The 18,578-nt window shown below is 44.8% G+C and overlaps 1 protein-coding gene across 1 annotated transcript in view; it reads right to left on the reverse strand.

Moving 5' to 3' along the window:
- The window catches only part of CAPN13 (calpain 13), a 493,752-nt gene that overhangs the window by 56,440 nt on the left and 418,734 nt on the right, over window positions 1-18,578 (reverse strand). The window contains exon 17 of the mRNA XM_086925977.1: window positions 7,963-8,025. Coding sequence (XP_086782103.1) covers window positions 7,963-8,025 — 63 coding nt within the window. The remainder of the gene's footprint in view (window positions 1-7,962; window positions 8,026-18,578) is intronic.

An 18,578-nucleotide genomic window follows, 5' to 3' on the forward strand; every position in this document is an offset into this window, starting at 1 on the left:
CGCATGAAAAAATGATGCTTCAAGTCAAGCATTAAGTTGGAGAAATCGTTTAATTTCTCCAAATCTATCCCTCATTGCATGTATGCGGCACAGTACAGCGGCCATACAGCACTTGGAAAGTTAAAAGGTTTACTCATACACCCACATGCATCAAGGTATTTAAGAGTCTCAAACGGTGCGAATCGGTAAATTCGTCCGTTTGCGATTCCTAAATATCTTTTTTGGATGCATCAAACATTTTTGGGAAAATCGCTATTTTTAGCGAATTCCAAAAATGCGATTGCTTTTAAGGAATCGCAAATTTGCGATTCCTTAAAAGCAATGCATGATTGCTTTTTAAATTGCGAATTCGCAATTAGGGGGTGCAAATTACCACGAGGGTGAACCTCGTGGTAATTTGCGAAAAAGTTTTAAAATGCTCAAAATTGCATTTTAAACACTGTAATGTTACAGACACACATGTCCTTAGGACATGTGTGTGTGAAACATGCACTTAAAAATGCATTTCATGGGTGCGGGGGGTCATTTGTAACCCTCCTGCACCCAGGAATGCATTAACATTTTGCGAATCGCTAATAGAAATCCGCAAAATGCCAATGCCTTCCCATTGATTCCTATGGGCCTTTTGGCCCATAGGAATCAATGGGAATTGCGAAATTGCAATTTAGAATTCGCATAATCCTTGCGATTCGGTAAAAATTGTGATTTTCACCGATTCGCAAAAATTATGCGAATAAATTGATGCATCCCATTTTGCAATTCCTTATTTGCGATTCCCTATTTTTCGCAAATAAGGAATCGCAAAATGTCCCGATGATGCATATGGCCGATAGTATATTGTACCGGAAGGGTACCATTTCTGTACAAAATCTACTCTAGACATCACATGCAGAACTTTGCACTGTGGTGCCAAGGTGTGTGTGTTGCACTAGAAAGCCTCTCTGAGCGCCAATGCAGGGGATGATACAGGTGTGACATATTGTAGTAGATATATCACGGCACTGTTTCCCCCCTAGTGCTATGCAGCAGTTTTAGTTATTATGCTGCGTTCACAACTTTGGAATACATCTGCCGACACATCTCTAAAGTATACCTCTGCTGTGCAAATTTTTTCATTAAATTACTCCTTCTAGATTGTTAGCCCTCAGGTGAGAAAATATGTAAGTGCATACTGCTGCCTCCTCCGAAAGTCTGGAATTTCACTAAATCGTACAGTAGGCATTCATTTGTGAATTTCTTGCAGGTGTGAACATTTTGTCCAAAACAAATTCAGTTGTAACCTTTACAACTAAATTTACTTTTGCGAATGGTGCCCTAGATGTTTATCAGTTTCTTGTATAGTGTTTGGCTCTGCATTCTACACTTATTTTGTTTTTCTTTGTAAGCATTGGGTGGCAGGTGACACTTTACAGAGCAATTAATTCGGTAAAGCATGGCAAACAGTAAGGCGAGTGTTAGACTTGTCAAACTTAGGGTGGTCTTACCCAAAACGTTTTGCCTACTTACATCCTCTTTTTGCTGTATCTTTTTGTTGGCCTTAGGACTCTGAGCACTTTACCACTGCTGACAAGTGCTATAGTGCATGTGCTTCTCCCCTACACATGGTAACATTGGCGTATACACAATTGATATAGCTAGTTTAATTGTAAGTCCCTTGTAAAGTTGAATACCATATACCCAGGGCCTGTAACCTAAATGCCACTAGTGAGCCTGCAATACTGATTGTGCCACCCATACAAGTAGCCTTTCAAATCTATTTCAAGGCTCCCATTGCAAGGCCTGTGTGTGCAATTTACGGCCATTTCAATATGGCATTTGAAACCACCTTCCAAGCCTCAAACCCCCCTTTTATTACACACTAGCCATCCCAATGATAGGCCCTAGGTAGCCCTAAAGGCAGTGTGCTGTGTAACTAAAAGGTGGTACATGCACTTTCAAGTTTTACATGTCCTGGCGGTGACAAATAATTAAATGTGTTTTTCATTACTGTGAGACCCACTCCCCTCATGGGCTAGCATTTGGAATTCCTTAAAACACGTTTAAGCTGTAATTCCTGATCAGAAAGGAGAAGCTGCATCACCTTTCCTATATTTGGAAGGATAATGATACATCCTCTTTACTTGTAAAGATGGATTTAACAATAATGTTTTAGAAATGCCACTTATAGAAAGTGGACATTGCTCTGCTCTTACTGCTGTTTGTGCCTTGCAGCCTGTCTCCAATACACTTCTGGAGTGGGTGATAGCTGCACTTTGTGCATTCCCCTGACACAGCCACAAACACTGGAGGGGGGTACAATAGGGGACTCGTCTGTATTCTGATAGCTCTTCCTGGGCAGGAGGAGTGAGGTGGAACGGACACTAGCACCTGAATAGGCAATGGCCTGTTTGCCATGCAAAGTGCTGATTACCCCCTACGGATAGTCTGGAACCAAGGCTGGGATGTAAGGGGGAGTTGCACACTTCATGGGCCTGCTTTTAGGTTGCCCTAACTTCAAAGGAACATTAGGGTAGAAGTACAGGTTCTTAGACATTTCCAAGACAGTACACTACTCGACCTGTGAAGAACTCTGGCAGTAGTAAAAACTCCTGTTCTACAGGTATTGCCACTCTGCTGAAGACTGCTCTGGAAGAGCTGCTTTTCTGTTTTGTTGAGCTGCCTTGCTGCCTGCTGATCTCAGCCCTGCTGACGACAAGGACTGGACCCATCTCACTTGAACCCAGACTGACTCCAAAGGCTTGCCCCCTGTTTTTAAGTCTCAGGGCCATCAAAGACTTCCTGCAACTCTGTAACAGCATCTGGACTCTGTCATCTTTGAGTCCTACCATGCCAAGTACTGCAAATCCAGTCCTGGGCCCTTGAAAGGTGATTCACACTGTCCAGAACCATCAAAATCTACGCAGTGACAACTTTGCACCAATCAGAACCATCGCAGTTCCTTTCGATGCCAAGCTGATCAAAGGACATCCCCGCATGGCTTGATGCCCATCGCGGGACTCGGCTGTGAGGCTCAATGACAATGCATATACCCAATTGCGTCAATATTAACCGAAGCATCAAGTCTTCGACGCAGACGCTTGCTCCAACCAAGGTACTTTGTAAGGGGGACCTGCATGAGTTCTGTAGCACACCTGCCTTCCATTGCAGTTGGCCTGAACTTTGGATTTATCCCGGAGCAGCGCAACCTCAAGAAACCCTTAAGCATGTTTATATTCATTCTTTGAAAAATCACATCTCGACTTCTGCTTATTGGAAGTTTGTCGTTTTGGTCTTGTTTTGCTCATAAAAATGTAATCTATTAGTGTCCCTACTGGAAAGGGTGCATATCTCTGCTACCCAGAGACCCAATTCCAACAGCGAGAGTGTAGGTTTCAGTGTAAACTCACAATGTAGAAGTTGTGTGACTTGCTCATCCCCATCTGCTCAAATAGAATAGAAATCAGAGACTTATCACACTCTAGTGTTAGAAGGATATTCATGCTTGTTAGTGCTGACCTAAGCCCATAAGGTGGGGAAAGGCACCATACCCTACCAACGTCAATCAGGAAATCCTCTACGTGGAGTCTTTAAGAAGCAACACTTTTCATTCTGGGATTTTAGGATCTTTGCAAATAATGGGTAAGTGAGCCAGCAAGTGCGTCTTTTTGAAAAACCGTTGGGGTGTGGGAAGTTGCCAATGTTTTTCAGCCACAACATTACAAATCTCTCTTGAAAGTTTGGAGTCTTTGCGAACTTTACCAAATTTGTGAACTTTTAAGGAAAAACATATAACTACCTCTTCTAAAACTAATGTTAAGAAAATGCTTTTATTGGGATATTTGTGTGAAAAAAACCTTTTGCAAGAAAATCTTCTCTCAAAACCTTCTTATGCAGATATTCTGTCCTGTAAGCAGAGTAGGGTGAACATTTGCAGCTTTGGAAACTCCATAAAATGCAATGTTTGTTCGTTTTACTCATATTCGAGGGCAACGTTCCATGTTTGAAAGCATCACACATGATATGGGCCACCGTGTAGTTCATAAAGTTATTCACAAACTCTCTATTTTAGCAGGGTTCTGGTTGAATCCTTGCAATGATAAGCTCTCAGTGACGTTTCGTAGTGTGTAACTTTAATTGTGCTTACTCTACTGCTAAGACGTTCAACCTATTACCCAATTTCGTATATCTTACTAGACTGTAAGTACTGCATCATGCATTACTCAACATTTGCAACTTTAATAGGTCACTCCCTTCTCTCAGATTAATACATATTGAATATTTACACAGCGCTATCAAGTTCCACCCAACATGCCACTGTGAATAATTGTTTTCTTCTGTTTTCATGTTATAACATTCAGTTCCCAAATAAGAAAAATGGCTCAGTGAGCCCACCACCTATCTGTGCAAAAAAACTAATTTACAATTCCATATCTGAATCAAACATAAAAATGGTGGAATTTTTCCCTTACGTATGGGATTCGCTCAAATAGGACCCAATTGGCTGAAGTTAGTTTACTTTACTCCCTCTGGCGCCCTCCTATTAGAAGGAAATTTCCGACCGTAAATTCAGTTCTAGGTCGTCAGGAGTAGATGTGAAAGATCTTGTTGATTCCTTATTACTGACACCTGACACCTGTTACCATCCACTCATGTGTAAATGTATATAGTGTAATAAAGAAGTCATTTGGACGTTCAAACTTTTAATTTGTTTCGCTATTGGTAAGAATATTATTCCCAGTGCAAAAACAACTTTCGCTACTACCAAGAGAGAAGCCTGGGGCCTCATTTCTGAAAAGTGACGCATCGCTGCGTGAAAACGGCGATGCGTCACTTTTCACTGCTCACTCCTTGCGACATTCCTGATGCGTCATATTTAATGTATGACGCATCATGCCGCAAGGAGTTACAGATACGTCAGTATTTCTGACGTATCTGTAAGCACAAAAGTGACGCATTGCTGGAGTGTGTCACAAAAGTGACGCAACTCCAGCAATGCGTCCTTTCACATGGGGAAAGCCCCATGTGAAAGAGCTTGCGTCAGTCTTATGCCTGCTGTGAGGCAGGCGCAAGATTTTGACGCAACAGCATCCTAAAAGTGACGCAGTGAAATCTCATAGATTTCACTGCATCACTATTACAAGGCTTTTGCGGGGGAACGCCCCCTCTGCATACATTATACCTAACGCAGGTAAAATGTGGCGCAGGGGTTTAAAAAGTGACGCATCTACCTAGATGCGTCACTTTTTAAATATGGCCTAACAAGGCGCATTTTGTACGCCGCTGGTGCGTCACAAAAAGTGACGCACCGGCGGCGCAAAACTGACACAAGGCCTCATAAATAAGGGCTCAGGAATATAAAATATTCCTGTTTTCACTATATACCGCGGCCACTTAGTAAATGATTGAAGCAAATAATCCCAAACCTTTTTACAAAATGTCCCTCGGGAAATATTTAGCCAAAGAAAGTTTCATTCTCCTGTCTTTCCTTCTATTTTCTTCTCTCTAATTGTCTTTTCTCCTTTCCATAATTTTTGCTCCTCATAACCATCTTTCCAGTATTGTCTCCTTTCGCTTTCTCTTTTTCTTTGTTTGCATTCTTCTTTCCTCCCCTCTCTCATGCTCTCCCTTCATTTGCATTTACATTGTCATTGCGAGTTTCATCATTTGTCTTTCTCCATGTAACCTTGATTGGCTCTTTCCACACCTCTTCACTCTCACCCCAAGACACTGTATTTCTGTTATTTATGAATTTCTGCTTTTGATTCTGTTTTGCGACTGAGGAGCAGTGCCTAATTTGTGTCACGTTTGCCGGTGCTTGACACAGGTCTTTGGGGCACATGCATCTTTGAAAATTGCATTCGCAAAGGGTGCGAATCGCAAAATTCGCCCGTTTGCAAATGCAATTTCTTCATTTGGGAGGCATCATAATTTTTGTACTTTTTGCAATTTAAGAAATCGCAAAATTGCGATTACTTAAATTGCGATTGCATTTAAGGAATCTCAAATTGAGATTCCTTAAATGAAATGCATCAAACAAAAAAAATTAGCGATTTCACTGATAGGGGGAGCAAATTACCATGAAGTTGACCTTCATGGTCATTTGCAAAAACTTTGAAAAATGCACTAAAGTGCATTTTTCAAAGTTCCATTTTACACACACACATGCCCTTGGGGCATGTGTGTGTGCAAGATGCAAGATGTACTTATAGGCAGATTTCAGGGGTGCAACAGGGTGTCCTTTTGACACCCTGGCACCCTTGAAATTGCATTCTCAATCCTTATTAGGTAATCCTTATTTGCGAATCTCAATTCGCGATCTGCAAATATTTATTATGTAGGATTCACAAATTATTTAGCTAATCCTAAATACATTGCCTTTTGCGATTCTCAAAGTGCAATTCGGTAAAATCGCAATTTGAGTATTGCAAAACTCTTATTTGATACATATGGCCCTATTTGTCTATTTCTAAATATTAGCAGACAATTGAAAATACATAAAAATAATGATACCAGCTCCTTCAGTCCATATTGTCACATTTGCAGGAAGGACTGCAATATTGAGTCGGTAGCACTGGTACTGACATTTGGCAGGGAGAGTGGGTGGCAAAAGCTGTAGTTGCCTTCTGAGAAATATCTTAGGCCCGGGCTCTTTTGCCCCCAAACAATTAGGCACTGCTGAGGAGTCAGAGTTCAATGCTAGAAATAGGCCTGGGTTAAGTTCACGGAGTTCCACTACCCGGAACTCCACAAAGTGACTAAAAACACTACCACGCTACGCGGAGTTTTACAAGTTGCAGAGTGCATTAGGTCACGCCGCTTGCACTGATATTTAGCCCCTGGTGTTTGTTCCGTGCTTGAAAATCTGCACGAACATCACCATGCACAGGGCAAGAGGGCACTGCTTCTTTCTGCAGCTTGAGTAGATTTTCTACTCGAGCGGCAGCTTCCTCAACGCTACGGATGGTTTCTTAACACAAGCGGCTGCAACCATCCACAACCGCCCACATTGAGAAGTCTCACTTGGAGGTGGTCCAGCGTGCTGAGGAGAGTGCATACAACTCCACAAACTCCGCAAAGGAGCGGAGTTCACTGCCCAGGCTTAGTTAGAAATAGCTATAAAAACTAATTTAATCTGTCACTTGACATCCCTCCTCAAGCCCTTCAAGGTGATTCTCTATGCCCTTACTAATACTGTAACAATTTTAAGGGGGGAGGGTTTCCCTCAATCATCATACTCCAAAAATGTCTGAAAAGGGTTCATTTAGGAGAATATATTGATGGGAAACCACCTGCAAAAGGTTTATGAATCCCACCTACTTAGTGAGTTAATGGGTTGTCTTCCGGAACACTCAAAACTGGATCATGAGTATTTAATCACACATAAAATGACCCCATACTAGCATAATTTTTACGTATGTATTAATACTTCTGGAAGTTCAAATTCACTTTTTGTAAATACCAAATGTAAATGAGCACTAATTGGCAGCTATATTAATACCAAAATTAAACTAAGGTGTAGAAAAAGCTTTCAAACAGGACCTACACAATGTCCACCTGTATGGGTGTGCACATCTAGTATTAGGGGCATTTCTTACAATTTATATCTAGTTGCTTTACCCCTTCCTAATCCGTAAACCATTTGCACATTTTTCACTTGCTTCTTTTTACATATGTGTAACTCTCGCTGTGTCCCTGTAGCCCAGGGTTCATTTGTATAAATGCAGCATTTGCGTGAATTATATGCTTGTTCGAATTGCTCAGGGGCACATTAAATGAAGAAAACTGTGAATGTGGCTCACTGCTTCTGGCTCAGTAGTTGGGCATATGATTTTGTCACTTTGAAAATACAGAACACACCTATTTCATGCAAACTACTTGTACTTGAAAGAGCAGTAAGAGGACATTATTAGTAACCCTAACAAGTTAAATTGTGTGTAGTCATAATGTGTAATCAAGAAAATATATAATGGATGTTCCGCCTACCTGCCGTGCGTATTGAGCAAAAATGCTTTCGGGGGTCCTCTGTTGGGAGGGTTTTACCGTGGTCTGCAAGAAACGCATGAGTAAAACACCAGTAATTCTACTTCAAGTCCTTTCAAGAACAAGACAACAAAAATACACGCTATCCTTCTTGTCTAACTAACCAAACCAAACAATTTTCTGGGAGCTGGAAAGAAAATCAAATGATCCGCAAATGCATTTCCGTGGGTGACTCAGATGAGAATATACTGTGTAAATGCATAAAGATTTACCTAATGAAAGCAAATCACATGTGAGGGAGAGTTACATTTCATGAGGCAAACAGCAGGAATGGTTTGGAAATTTTAAGGCACAATCACAAAACATTTTGATTAGCACAATGTCATGCCCTTGTTTCTAAGAAGCTACTGGAACTTTGCAACAGGGCTGCACTAAATTATGCATCAAGAAAATGCTAATTATAGGATTTATAGCACTGCTCCAGCAGTTCAAGCATTTAAGAGACTAGTCAGTCCAAAACTGCAACAGAGGCTGTGTCTTATATTCACACTTACAGTACTCACATTATGAGATGCAGCCAAGCCTTAACGTACTAGCTTCCGGGGACAAATCAAGCTCTACTGCTGGCCAAGGTGATGTTTTTACCAACAGCAAGTCAGCCTACATTGCGGTTGGCGCGACCAGTTGTCCCAATAGGCACTTTAGGTTTCTATGTGCTATATAGTGATAAATCTTAAAAAAATTAATCTATAAGGCTCCCTACATTGGATTCTTTTCATTGTCATTTTAAAGATAAAAATATGTTGGAATTTTATTGTGAGTGATGTCTTAATTATTTACTGAATTGTTGTTTTTAAATGCTTTACATACCGGTCTTTGAAGTTAAGCCTGCCTGCTTGCAACCAAGCTACCAAGGGTTGGGCATGGGAATAATTTTCTAAGAGCTTTTTTGAGCCCTATATGGTGGTTATGGTATTATTGCCAGTGGTAGATGCATAGTTACCACTGCTAATAATCCACTTCCCAACAGAGTCTCTCTGGGAGTCTGGATTCAAGAGTTACAGGTCCAATCCTCCTCACACATGCAACAGAACAGCAGACAGCATGGCAGAAGTCCTTTAGAGCAGCAGTCCAGCAGAGTGGCAGTCCTTTAAGCAGCGCAACAGTCCTGGCAGAGTAGCAACTGGTCCAGAAGTGTACTGAAGAGTTGGTATCTGAGGACAAATATTTATATACAGTTATGCCTTTGAAGTGGGAAGAAGCTTCTAGAGGTAGGACTTTTAAGTTTACAGGTGCTCTGCATTCCTGTCCCTCGCTCCAGACAGAGGGGGTATGCAGCCCTTTGTGTGGAGGCAGGACACAGCCAACTCAAGTATAAGTGGGTCCAGGCAAAGCTCCTCTCTTCCATCCTGCCAGTGATGGCCCATTCAGGCGCTCCCTGTTGTGTGTGGCTGTCTAGGAGGAAGACACAAAACCCCACTGTCAACTACGCCCAGTCATGTGACCCAGAGACAGACTGCAGGCACCTAATGGCTAAGGGATAAAAATGGCAGCTTTCTGAAAGCGCCATTTTCAAAATTGCTATTTAAAATCCAAACTCACCATAAATTACGATTTTTCACTACAATTCCAAAGACACCAAACATGAACTGGCGACCTGTTTCCAATTGGAAATTACACTTATTAAATGTAATTAGGTAGCTCCAATGTTATCCTATGAGAGAGGTGGCCCTTGCATTAGTAAAAATTGAATTTAAGAATTTTTGACTACCAGGACATACAAAACTTAAAATGACATGTCCTACTTTTAAAATACATTTTACCCTTTCCCCTCGGCAGTCCAATGCCTACTCTAGGGGGAGAGCTTTTGTTTTTAAACTCTTGTTGTTGAGGTTTTTCCACTTCAGTACATCATGACAGATTTATCATAACATTTACATTGCAATAGCTATTTGTTAGCATGGACCTTCTAGTTATAGGTTAACTCACTGTGGATCTCAGGATAATGTCAGAAGGGTGTAGCAACCAGTGCATGGGTGGGAGGAGAGTGTGCTGGTTATGCGGTCTGTGCTGAGTGCTGTTCGGAGAATACAGTTCCAGTGTGTTGTCATCTGGTGTGTATTCCTCTTGAACAGTGAAAGTGGGGTGGGGGAATTTATGCAACGGTGGAAGCATAGGTGTCCAAGATTTCAAAGGGGTGTCAGGGGATGGGGGGTTGACAGGGAGGCTGCAACCCACGGCTAAGAGTTATTGGCTGGTGTCAGGGGCAACGTGTGAAGAGGGTCCAAGGTACCCAGCATGCGGGGGGAGAGGGCTTATATCAATGTAGCGCATTAACTCTGTGACGCTGTATATTTCACGCCACAAGTTGTAGGGCTGGTCCTTATGCATACATGGAAGTTCATCTGCAGCTTCCCATACCATTCCTCGACTGTGAACGGGGTTACATTGGGAATGGGTCTTCCGTCCAACAGGTATGAATATACTCCGCCTTCCCTCCGGTTCAGATATCGGGGCTCCATCTTGGTATATTTTAGGGGGTAATGACCATGACTTTAGGTCTTCGGATGACCCAATATTATATGAGTATATACAATTCCCATGATTTTTCTTATATCTGAGAGCATGTTTGTGCTGTGCATTGTGTCTTAATGAGCATGGCCTGATGTGATTATTTTTATTTTTATTTATATTTGGAATCACTTCTGCCATTGTAATATTGCTCCGTTTTTAGAGCCATAAGTTCTCCTGCATTAATCAATGAGACTTAATTTATTCTCGAGCTGGCTTAGTAACACTTATCATATTTCTTTCTACTTTTTTCTTTGTGTCAGCTACCATGTTTACTGTACACACTTTGTGTGATCCTTATGGACTACATTTTCTAGTAATTTATTCTCACCACCTTTATACACCTTTATAGGAACTGGATGCCGCCTTAAGTCGATGACACTGAGGTTAATGGTATCCATGAATTCACCTGACGATCAGGGGAAGGTGCTGCATATTATATTTTGAGTAAACTACATCATATGCACTGTAATTATAATTATGCATAGTAGGGTGTGTGTGTTTGATTGTTGAAACACACTCTTTTTTGTTTTACTTTTTAGAGAATCTGATGACCAGTATACTCAACGTCGTAACACAACACTCCACCTACTGGTTCTGTATAAGAATTCTGTTCCCACTGTTTCAAGTGTATACAAGTGGTTATTGCTACTTCACGCTTTCCACTTTTTTGGTCCTGATGAAAGCCGCTGCATCCCTTTGGGAGCACTAGGCTGAAAACACGTTGACTTTTTTTCACCAGGTTTGATGGATTGAATTCTCCTCTGTCACAGCTATTTTCTTTTAATCCTAGCCTGTATATGCATTATTACAATTGTTTGGCCTGCACAGAGCTAATTTTAATCACTCAGCCCCCTCCCCATACCTTGCTCATCTAGAGGTTTAGTCTACCTCACTATCTCCTTCAAAACATCCCTGAGCTCCTCCCTCTCTGTGAGGGGGTTTGTTAGAAATGGGGGTCTCTAGTTGCCAAGGGCTTGCACCTTTGTCCAAGTAGGGACCGTTCTTCCTAGTCAGGATAAGGGAGTTACACTCCTAAAATAACCCCTGCTCACCCCCTTGGTAGCTTGGCACGAGAAGTCAGGCTTATCTTAGAGTCGGTGTGTAAAGCATTTGGACATGACCGACAGTAATACAGTGTAAGCACTACAAAAGCACACCACACCCGTTTAGAAAAATAGCCAATATTTTTATATACAAGACAAGATACAATAGGAATCCACAGTACTGTACTTAAAAATCTACAGTTATCAAAATACGCATTAAATACAGTTCCTTGATGTAGATAGCTCCGTCCAGGGCTATCACGGCGTCGTGAGAAAACAAATCCAAAGAGTCAGGCTGGTCAAGGCGTACAAAACAATTGGGCTTGGATTCAGTCTTTGAGTGTGTGCAATCGTTTCTTACCTGATTTAGACAACAAATGCTTAAAACAGCCCTCTGATAAGCCTGACTGCTCGACTGCACTATCATAAGAGAGAGTAAGGTATTATCTACTTTAACCTCTGTAAAGCCCCTGGGGATCCACTGGACTCTGTGCACACTACACCTTACTTTGGTATTATATATATAGAGCTAGCTTTGTACATCATGGGCAGTACACCTGGCTGGTGTACTGCTGGGAAGAAACTAGCTTTTTCATAATCTGGCCTGCCCCTCTGCCTCCTCAGAGCAGTGACAGGGACCCCATTCACTTTCACCTTTTTGAAGTGAAGCCCACCACCCTCAGGGATCATCAACTCACCCTCTGAGCCTATCTTTCAGCTAAGGGAAATCATGGCATGGCCTATGACCTGCCCCTAAGGCCATATTGAGCACCCTGTAGAGGTCACACCAGTGGGTGGTTACTTAGTACTGACAGAGTCCTCCTGCTTGTGTCCTAGCTGAGTAAAATCAAAGCAGTGGCACCCTATGCCACCACCCACCAGAACCACCTCCCTGTTTCTCAGATGGGGCATGAGAACCCTTTCCTCGCCCCTTACCCTTGGACAGGTCGGTGTATCCCTTGACCTCATCCTCACTCTGCTGTGGTCACTCCCAGGTACCTTCTGACTGGGGTCAGTGATCATGCTATCAATAAGGTGCTGCCGCAAATCCGCAAAACAAAGACTAACATGTACTCTGTCACAGTCAAATTATACCCTGATAATCTTTTAACTCATTGCCGTTCACCCACAAATCCAGTGCCTACCAATGGGAGTACACACAGTCTACCCAGAACTGCTGCTGTAGCTTCTGGCTGTCCCTAAACATCTGCCTGTACTTCTCAGGGGTGAGGTCATATTTCCTGACAAGGGTTTTAATCATAGTGGGATACCCTTATCTAGTCTCCCATAACTAAGGCCAGGGATGAGCTTCCAGAAGCTTGTCTCCCAATCCTCCCCAGGGATCCTATGCATCTGCAAAGCCACTTCATATGCTTAAAACCAATTGTCTATGTCGCCCCCCCCCCCCCAACAACAACGTCAGGCACCAGACCTGTGTGAATATGGACTCACCTGTCCCCTAAGGGCATTGCAGAATTGCTGCCACCATAACTGCTAGACTCTGCCTATCTGGCCTAGAGGTCCAGCTCGGTCAGACTCAGATTGTAAGCCAGCAGGATCTTTCTCTCCTCCAAGGCACACTCAGGCTCAGCCTTTTTCTGCTCTGCCTCAATGGCCCGTTTCTTATCCTCTTATTATGAGCTTGGCCATCTCAAGCCTGAACTCCATCTCTGCTTTCCTGTCTGCCAGCTCCTTTGAAGGCAGGCCTTGGGAAGACATACAACTCTGTGCTCTGGCAGAGATCCAACTTTGGATCTATGTCCTCCCACTCAGCAAACTGCTCCCTCTCTAGCCTAGTATCAAAATCCTCTCCTTGTCTTCGCACCTCCCATCTCCTTCTGTGTCTATAGCAAGTGATTGATGGACTTCCATCCAGACCCCCAGTGCCTTTTGGAGCTCCGCCTTTCTGGTGTTGCTCTTTGCTGGAAGTTCCCTTTCTTTACAGAACTCCTTGAGCTTGGCTACAGTGAAGGCCTCAATGCAAACCAGCTCAAACTCCATTTTTGCAGAGGTGGGTTGAGGCACAACAGTCAGAGAGAATTTAGAAAAAACAAAAGGGCCAATCAATGAGAATTTAGAACTCAATTTATTATTTTTATTTATTTATTTAAAACATTTGTATAGCGCATCTGTCACCTGGCAGGTATCCTGGCGCTGAGAGATTACTCCTAAAATGGTAAGTAGAGGGAGACTGAGAGCGGGTTGTCGGAGAGGGAATTAAGGAAAAAGCCAGGTTTTAATCCGCTTTCTGAATGGAAGAAGTTGCGATGTTTGGCGGATGTCGAGAGGCAAACTGTTCCAAAGTTTAGCGGCTGCCACTCTGAAGGATCTTCCCCCCGTCCTGACCTTGTTGAATCTTGGTACCATGACAAGGCAGGCTGAGGCGGATCGGAGAGTTCTGGTAGGGGTGTACCAGGTGAACATTTTTTGCAGGGATCTGGGTCCAGCTCCGTGCAGTGCTTTGAAAACAAGGCAGAGTGCTTTAAAAGCTACGCGCTGCTTCAAAGGGAGCCAATGTAACTCGGCTAAAGCTGCTGTGGCCGAGGATCTCCTGGTCCAGCCGAGGGCTAATTTGGCGGCGGACGTCTGGACTCTCTGGAGTCTGTCCAACAGAACAGCTGGGGACTCGAGCAGAAGTGCATTGCAGTAGTCAAGGCGACTAAGGATAGTACACCTGACTATTAGTGCTCGAGCCTGTGCGGGAAGAAGTGGCATGATCCTGCGTAGAGAACACAGTAGGGCCGAGCAGGTGGACACTGTTTTTGCGACCTGCGTTTCCATGCTGAGCTTATTGTCCATCATGACACCTAGGTTGCGGACAGTGGTGACCGGCTGAGGTTTTTCTGGGGCTTCCGGGGGACAGAATTCAGCAGGAAACAGGCGAGGAATCCGGCTTCCAGCGCAAAACAGAACCTCGGTTTTGGAGGAATTGAATTGCAGGGAATTTTTGTGCAGCCAGCTAGCTGTGTCTCTCAGGCAGTCGTGGAACGATTCCAGGGGGATTGAATCTTCCCCCTCCCAAGAGAGGATAAGCTGGGTGTCATCCGCGTAGTTTATAGCTTTTAGCCTGTGGGATTTGATCAGAGTGACTAAAGGTTTGAGATAAACGTTAAAAAGGATGGGGCTGATGGACGAGCCCTGGGGCACCCTGTGCGGTACTGGGGAGAAGGCGGATTGAAAAGGGGGAAGGGACACAGCCTGCTTCCTATCTCGCAGGTATGAGTGGAACCAAAGCAGGGCAGTGCCGTCAACCCCTGCCTCTCTGAGTCTCTTTAGCAGAGTCACATGATTGACCGTATCGAACGCGGCAGACAGGTCCAATAAGATCAAGGCCACTGCATGGCCCCTGTCTGCACGCATACGAAGTTCCTCCATGGCCGTGAGCACAGCTGTTTCGGTGCCATGGGCTGGGCGAAAACCAAATTGGAAGTTGTCCAGAATGTGATTCTGCTCCAGATGTGTCGATAGACAGGAGCTTACCCAGCGTTCGACAACTTTCGCCGGGAAGGGTAGGAGAGAGATAGGCCGAAAGTTTGATAAACACTCAGGGTTCAGTGAGGGTTTCTTCAGCAGCGGGGTGATGAGTGCTTGCTTCCAGGGAGTCGGGACAAATCCATAACGCAAGGATTGGTTGCAAATCCTGCAGAGGGTGCGGAAGAGTTCTGTTCCACACGCTTTCCAGGTTTTTGGGGGTAGAGGGTCGAAGGGGGAACCAGAGGTGATTCCGTGTGCCATTCTCTCGAAGTCGGCTTCCAAGATGGGGGGAAATACCCGCAGACATTCCCTTGATAGGTGTCCTGGGCTCACCGGATCAAGATTGGTAGTGGCGGCCTCGGGGGCGTTGAGACTGTCTAGTGAGGGGGAGGTATTAAGGTTATGGATAATGGTCTCAATTTCATCCTTAAAAAACAGTGCGAGATTATCGCAGAGTGTTTGTGTAGGAGGGATAGTTTTTTTGGCACAATCGGGATGAATGAGGTTGTTAAGAATCTGGAAGATGCTTTTGGAGCTATTAGCGGCATTGACTATAGTGGAGCAGTAGTAGGTGGATTTGCTCTCAGCAATTGCAGATTTATATTCCATGAGTTTATTTTTCCAGAGTATTTTATTTGCGTCGGAATAGCCTTGCCTCCATTTCCTCTCAGCCTGTTTACAGGCTAATTTGAGGATTTTCAAGGAGTCGTTAAACCATGGGGCTGATGCTCTGCCCTTGGGTTTGCATCTTTTTAATGGAACCAGGGAGTCCGTAGTAGAGGATATCCTCGTGCAAAAAGCCATGTAGTTGTCCTCAACCGGGTTAGCAGGGGAAAAGCTATCTTCCACGTTAAACACGGCACTGGTAGAACTTAGTTTTTCCAGAGCTTTCCAGTCCCTGTACATGAATTCTGGAGAGGCGTTGTGTTTCGGCGTTCTAGCCTCTGTACTGGTAATATAAAATATGAGAAGAGCATGGTCGGTCCAGCCCATAGGCAAGATGTCGTTCAGATGTACTAGCTGAGGAGTGGAGAAAATGAGGTCAAGTCGATGACCTGCTGAATGAGTGGGTTGCTTGACCAGTTGGTAGAGTCCCACGCTTTCGCAAGAGAGCAAAAGATTTTGAAGACCAGTATCTAGACTACCGTTCGGCCAGAGGTTGAAATCCCCTAAGATGATTAATTTATTATGAGAGGTTGCCATGTTCGTGAAGGTGGTGAGTAGCGATTGTTGTTGTTGGGAGGTGAAGGTCCCCGGGGGGCGGTAACAAATAATTGCCGTAAAAGTGACTCCAGTATGGCAGTTTATGGAGAGGCCGAGGATCTCGGTCCCGGCAACTGAGTCCATGTCTATGACTTTAATGAGCCAAGAGGCTCTGTAGATCATACCTACTCCACCACCGCGACCTTTGGGTCTGGGAAGGTGCAAGATTTTAAAGTCCTGAGGACATGCCCAATCAAATTCGATGTCACAATCTGCGTGGGTCCACGTTTCGGTTAGGAAGAGGACATCTAAGTGATGGGTGTCGATAAGTAAATGAATTTCGTTAGCGTGTTTTGGTAATGATCTTACATTCAGAAGGCCTCCCAGGAGCAGACCCTTACTGGCGAAGTCAGGCAGTGGAAAGGCGGTGTCAGCAAAGATGGGCTGCCCTTCGTGTGCGTACTCTCTCAGATTAAGCAAGGTTTCACGGGTGTAGAGCGGGGGCCGCGTGAGAATCTGAGCAGAGTGATCTGCGCAGGTCGCGTCCTCGTCGCGGACGAGCGCAGACGAGCTTGCCTTAAGCGCGCCTTCGGCGCGCCATCGTCGCGCCCGCTGCGCTTCCGACAGAGACTCATGATTTATGGTAAATGCTCTGGGCGTTGGAGGGGGGGCGTGGCCAACAGAGGTGGGCGTGTCTCGTGGCTCCCTCGAACAGGCAATGGCGGCAGAAGCGAGCGTTTTGGCCGGAAAACAGCGATTAAATCGGCTGCTCGGCGTAGTTGAGGTAGGTGCCAGGGGTCAGTGCAATGTGCAATAAGTTTAAAAACACAGTATCACAAATTGATACAAACGAAGGAATCAAGTGTCACAGCTCCCGGCTTTCCGCCTCAGGAGTTTCTCAAGTCAATAATGCAGCGCTAGTGTTCAGCGCGCACTATTTGTACCTGTGAGGGGGGGGCGTGGCCAACAGAGGTGGGCGTGGCTCGTGGCTCCCTCGAACAGGCAATGGCGGCAGAAGCGAGCGTTTTGGCCGGAAAACAGCGATTAAATCGGCTGCTCAGCGTAGTTGAGGTAGGTGCCAGGGGTCAGTGCAATGTGCAATAAGTTTAAAAACACAGTATCACAAATTGATAAAAACGAAGGAATCAAGTGTCACAGCTCCCGGCTTTCCGCCTCAGGAGTTTCTCAAGTCAATAATGCAGCGCTAGTGTTCAGCGCGCACTATTTGTACCTGTGAGGGGGGGGCGTGGCCAACAGAGGTGGGCGTGTCTTGTGGCTCCCTCGAACAGGCAATGGCGGCAGAAGCGAGCGTTTTGGCCGGAAAACAGCGATCAAATCGGCTGCTCGGCATAGTTGAGGTAGGTGCCAGGGGTCAGTGCAATGTGCAATAAGTTTAAAAACACAGTATCACAAATTGATAAAAACGAAGGAATCAAGTGTCACAGCTCCCGGCTTTCCGCCTCAGGAGTTTCTCAAGTCAATATTGCAGCGCTAGTGTTCAGCGCGCACTATTTGTACCTGTGAGGGGGGGCGTGGCCAACAGAGGTGGGCGTGTCTCGTGGCTCCCTCGAACAGGCAATGGCGGCAGAAGCGAGCGTTTTGGCCGGAAAACAGCGATTAAATCGGCTGCTCAGCGTAGTTGAGGTAGGTGCCAGGGGTCAGTGCAATGTGCAATAAGTTTAAAAACACAGTATCACAAATTGATAAAAACGAAGGAATCAAGTGTCACAGCTCCCGGCTTTCCGCCTCAGGAGTTTCGCAAGTCAATAATGCAGCGCTAGTGTTCAGCGCTCACTATTTGTACCTGTGAGGGGGTGCGTGGCCAACAGAGGTTGGCGTGTCTCGTGGCTCCCTCGAACAGGCAATGGCGGCAGAAGCGAGCGTTTTGGCCGGAAAACAGCGATTAAATCGGCTGCTCGGCGTAGTTGAGGTAGGTGCCAGGGGTCAGTGCAATGTGCAATAAGTTTAAAAACACAGTATCACAAATTGATAAAAACGAAGGAATCAAGTGTCACAGCTCCCGGCTTTCCGCCTCAGGAGTTTCTCAAGTCAATAATGCAGCGCTAGTGTTCAGCGCGCACTATTTGTACCTGTGAGGGGGGCGTGGCCAACAGAGGTGGGCGTGTCTCGTGGCTCCCTCGAACAGGCAATGGCGGCAGAAGCAAGCGTTTTGGCCGGAAAACAGCAATTAAATCAGCTGCTCGGCGTAGTTGAGGTAGGTGCCAGGGGTCAGTGCAATGTGCAATAAGTTTAAAAACACAGTATCACAAATTGATAAAAACGAAGGAATCAAGTGTCACAGCTCCCGGCTTTCCGCCTCAGGAG

The sequence above is a fragment of the Lissotriton vulgaris genome, chromosome 6, assembly GCF_964263255.1.
Source record: "Lissotriton vulgaris chromosome 6, aLisVul1.2, whole genome shotgun sequence".
NCBI lineage: Eukaryota > Metazoa > Chordata > Amphibia > Caudata > Salamandridae > Lissotriton > Lissotriton vulgaris.